This window comes from Lepidothrix coronata, unplaced genomic scaffold (assembly GCF_001604755.1).
Source record: "Lepidothrix coronata isolate B3197 unplaced genomic scaffold, Lepidothrix_coronata-1.0 Scaffold190, whole genome shotgun sequence".
In the NCBI taxonomy this organism is placed as follows: Eukaryota; Metazoa; Chordata; class Aves; order Passeriformes; family Pipridae; genus Lepidothrix; species Lepidothrix coronata.
In genome coordinates, this window is record NW_016690370.1 from 140,588 (window position 1) to 145,446 (window position 4,859).

The 4,859-nt window shown below is 53.4% G+C and overlaps 1 protein-coding gene across 1 annotated transcript in view; it reads left to right on the forward strand.

Moving 5' to 3' along the window:
• Positions 1-294: 294 nt before the first annotated feature.
• GMPS (guanine monophosphate synthase) overlaps positions 295-4,859 on the forward strand; it is a 24,308-nt gene continuing 19,743 nt past the window's right edge. The window contains exons 1-2 of the mRNA XM_017831397.1: positions 295-428; positions 4,562-4,743. Of these exons, the coding sequence (XP_017686886.1) occupies positions 402-428; positions 4,562-4,743 (209 nt within the window). The 5' untranslated portion in view covers positions 295-401. The remainder of the gene's footprint in view (positions 429-4,561; positions 4,744-4,859) is intronic.

Sequence of the window (4,859 nt, forward strand, 5' to 3'; positions counted from 1 at the left end):
AGCAAAGCCGACAAAGAGATTTGAGGGACTGTGCAGTGACCGGGCATATCTCCTCAGTCGAAGCACTTGGTCGCTTCCAGCCTGACCCATCACGGGGCCGGGGGAGCGGGGGCGCGTCGGGGGCAGAGGCGGGATGGGGCCGTCCGGCTGTCCGGCTCCATCCCGCCTCTGCCCCCGCCGCGCCCCCGCTCCCCCGGCCCCTTGTCCCCGCTCCCATCCCGGCCTTATCCCCGCTCCCCTGACCCTGCCACCGCTCCTCCCCTTCCGCCGGCGCGGCGGTGCCGGGGCGGCTCCTCCTTCTCCTCCTCCTCCTCGTCCCTCCCGCGGGCGGCATTAGCTCATCGCGGCGCGGCGGCCGCGGCTCCGAGCGGCCTTTTCCTTGGCGCTGCCCCGCCGCCCCCATGGCCCTGTGCAACGGGGACACCAAGGTCAGGGCGAGGGGAAGGGAAGGGGAAGGGAAGGAAGGGTAAAGGGAGGTGGGGGGGGTTTGTGCCCCGGGCGCGGCTCCCGCACATGGCGCTGGAGGGGCCCCCGCGGCCCGGGGTGGCGCGGCCCGGGCGCGGTGGGGTTTGGGGATGGTGCCCCCCTGGTTTAATTAATGAATTACCCCCAGTCAGGGCTCTGTGGCACCCCAGGGCGGCAGCGCCCGGCTGGGACGGACCCCTCGTTCCCCAGCTTTGGGTTCGGTTTTAATCCGGCAGGACTGGGCTCCCCCCGCGCGTCCTGCGGGGCGGAGGGGATGGAGGGGACGCGTGTCCGGGTGGCTCCTGCATGGGCAGAGGTGGCTCCTGCATGGGCAGGGGTGACTCGTGAGCGTTTGGGAAATCAGAGCTTTTGTTGGTAATTCAACTTCTGAGCCAAGCCCTGCGAGCTGCCTGGAGCCGCTTCTGTGGCGGCGTTAAAACCCTCGTTCTGGGCTTTGCTCGAAAACACGATCCTGAGAGGGTTTTTGGGCGCTCAGGTTTTTAGGGCGCTCACTCGGTCCCTGCGTAAGTTTTCTGACACTTATTTCTCTGGCCGTGCATGCAGCCTCCTCTCTTGACCGGGGCTGCTCCTGGGGGCTCCTCTTCTCTCTGGTTCTGGGCCCTTTATCTAGTTTGCAAGAAGACTGTGATTCTGGAGGGGGTTTTTGAGTGCTCAGTTGGTCCCTGCTCAAGTTTGCAGACGCGCTTTTCCCCAGCCAAGGACACATCCTGCTCTCCTGGCTGGGGCTGCTCCCTCCCAGGGATGTGGAGCTCATGGCTCATCCTCCACAACCTGTGCTCTCACAGAAAACACAGATGATGGAGAAAATGACAGTGGTTTCCACAAGGGTTGGGTCTCAGCAGCCCGTGGATACGTGCATGATGCTTCTATCTGTTAAAGCTTCCCTCACATAACGGGCTGGGGGCTCTTGTCTTGGTCTTGGGGGTGGCCTGAGTTGGAGGGAGTTACTGTCCTGTTATACTTTGAAATATGAGTGAGTGTTCTTAGACCTGCTTAATTTTAATACCACAGGGAAGCAATTAAACTCTTGTAAAACCTGTGCCAGCTTGAAAGCAGAAGTTCAAGCTCCTGGTTTAGGCTTGTCCTGAGTTATTGGTGTGGGCGAAAGCTCAGGGCTGAGGGCTCGGACAGAGGAGCCACTGCTGCAGACTGGGCTCTGCTGCTCCTTGGTACCCCGGAATGTGACTGTTCTATATGGTATGTGGTTTATAAATTGCATTAATGAGCATCCTGCGAGCATGTGGGTGTGTGAAATGCCAAAAACCTCCCTGATTCTGCACAAGTGGGCTGTTAGGAACCTGCAAACTTGGTTTAAAGTGCTAAGAAGGTAGGTACGTGAGGAAGATTTGTGGTGTCCTCAGCAGGTAGTGCAAGCCTGGTGGCAGGTCTCCTACCACAGCTCATCACAGAACTCGGAATTACTTGGTTTTGACACAAAAAAACCAGCAATGTTGGAAGATTTTTGTCTTCCAACAATCGTGGGGAGGGTAGAGCTGAGATGAGGGAGGAAGGACCTGGGTGCCACGTTTTGGGTCTGTGAGACAGAGGGCTGTGGTTTTCAGGGTGCCTTGAGATTTGGCTTTCCCCACCCCTTTTTCTCTTGGTGTGCACCAGTTCCGTCCTGGTTTTAGTCCCACTCTCAGGACATCAGCACGATGCCCCTGCCCTTGGACAGCTGTCAGAGCAGCTTCCACAGAAGGTCCCACAAATAGCGAGTTTTCCAGATTTTTGTGAGAATAGACCAGAAGACAAGGAACTCTAGTTATCCCTCTACTGAGGGAAAAAAGAGCTTTTATTAGAGACTGGCCAGTCCCCAGTAGGAAGAGGTGCTGGCTCCATAAGCCCTGTCCCTGCAGGAGCTGGGCTGTCTGGTGTCCTCTTAATCTCTCTCCTGGCAGACGTGTGGTGTACAGGGCTCAACTGCCATGTTGGCTGCACGTTAGCAGCATCTGTTCCCTTTTGGATTTTATTAAATGAAGTTTCCCTTGTTAAATTTGGGTTCAAAATCCCCAGCGTTGGAATTGTGCCTCTGAATAAGTGAAGCCAGACCCTGTGCTGACTTTCCGCCTTCCTCTTCTTCCCTGTGATTTATGGCAGAGCTGCTTTTGGGCTCTCTTCAGACCTGAACCTCCTTACAGTTCTGCTTGTCTGAACCTACTGCTCTGAAACAATTAAAGACTTTAAATAAAAACTGCAAGGACATGGTGTTTTGCCCCAAGGAGGGCTCAGGAAAGAAGGAGGGTGTTGGTCATTTTTGCAAACTTCTGGTTTAGAAATTGCGAGGTGAAAATGCCCAGAATCACTGTAAAAGTGATTTCCTCCCATCCAGTGGAAGGGAGGACAGCTCTGACCTCTCCATCTGACTGGGGGTTTGAAGGGGCCATGCTGCTAAATTCTGTTCTCCTCCAACACATGCCCTTTTTGGTGTGTAACCCAAGACTAAAAGTCATCCAGAGCTCCCTGTCAGGCACACTCAGCCACGAGCTAAAGGACAGAAACTGAGGATCTGACTGTAAATGGGATTTAGGCTTTTGAGGGGTTTAGCATTATTTTTTTTCCTGTTCATGTCCTTTAATTAAGATAAAACCTCTCCCATTGACTGTAAACTTTGGAAGTTTTGAGCGTGTTTGCCTTCCTGGGCTGATTTGAGGACAGTTACCTGAGATGTCTTGTGGTAGCTGAGCACTAAAGCTCAGAGCAGCCTGTGCCGTGTGTTTGTTGGGAGATGCGTCCCAGCAGGGTGGTGCTCTCTGGGGTGACCTGTGGTTGATGTGAGGGTGATTCCCTGACCCAGGTGGAAATGCCTGTGGTGGGAAAACTGGTGAGTCCTGGGTTGGAGGTTCTGCTGCATGGTAGAAACATGCAGAACAACTCAACATGCCATCATTAAAACTTGAGATGAAGCTCCAAGATGTGCTTGGAGGCAGTTTTTCCCAGGTAGAAAACCCTTCCCAGTCTTTCCTTCATCAAACTGCATTGGCCAGGAAGCATTGTAAGCTTTAAGAGAAAAACACCCCAAAGTAATTTCTTCAAGCAGCAAAATTTTTTTCTGCATGAATTTCTTGGTGTCTTAGAGCGTGGTTGTGTTCATTCTTCCTTGAAGATCCCCCAGTAAGGACACTTCCATGGAACAGCGGTCTCTTTTCATTTTTTTTTTTTTAAAAAGAAACTTCTCCTTGTGTTTTTTAGCCCTCTTTCAGATTTGGAGTTGGCCAGCCAATTCAGACATGATGGGCTCAGAGAGAACCAGTGCTTTGTTCTGATGTGCAATCTGCTTGAATGCAGACTTCTTTAAAAATGATTTAGCAGTGACATTTGTTCTCAATTTCTCCTTTTTTATCCTCCCCAGGAGGTAATGTCGAGTGAAAGTTCAGCCTGTGATGGGAAAAAACATTTTCCTTCTGACTTTGAGCTGGTTTGCTTGAGAAAAAGGCACATGCTCTTACTTACCATGGGCTGTGCTGGGGTTTATGTGGAACTGGAAACAGAAAAAGCTGCAGTGGCTGCAGATGGTGAACAGAGCATATGAGCTCTTATTTATGGAAAGCCCTGCCTTCATTAGCGTATTAGCATTTTTCTTCCCTAATTTGTGCCCTGTTTGGTTTGGGGGATGGGGATGTCGTGTTTGTGTGGCTGTTTGGGAGGGATGTGCTGTGCCAGTGCACCTCACGGTCCTCATAAACTCGAGGATTTTTTTCATTTAGAAGTTTCTTGGCTAGCCTTTATCATTTTAATCATGAATTAGCATAAGCTAATTAGCAAAGCTTTGCAGATGTTGGTTGTTGAAGAGGTCTGGCTTAGTCTGCGGTCTGCGGCGTGTCGCTGTGAAGCCAGGGGAGGTTTGGATTGGATATTAGGAGAAATTTCTTTGTGGAAAGGGTTGTAAAGTGCTGGCACAGGCTGCCTGGAAGAGTTTGAGAAATGTGTGGATGTGGCACTTGGGGATGGATGAGGTTTAAGGTGAACGTGGTGGTGGTGGTGTTGGGCTGATGGTTGGACTTGATGATCACCACGGCCTTTTCCAACCTTTCCGGGTTGGGAAGCTGACGGAAGCTGCCGTGGGTGCTGTTCGCAGCCCGAGAACGCCGGGGGAGAGCTCAAGGATGGGCAGCACCACTACGAGGGGGCCGTGGTGATCCTGGACGCGGGGGCGCAGTACGGGAAGGTCATCGACCGGCGCGTCCGAGAGCTCTTCGTGCAGTCCGAGATCTTCCCGCTGGAGACGCCCGCCTTCGCCATCCGGGAGCAGGGATTTCGGTATGTCCTGCCCCCGAGCCTCCTGCCACCTCCCCTCCTGCCCCAGAGCCCCCTGCCACCTCCCCTCCTGCCCCAGAGCCCCCTGCCACCTCCCCTCCTGCCCCAGAGCCCCCTGC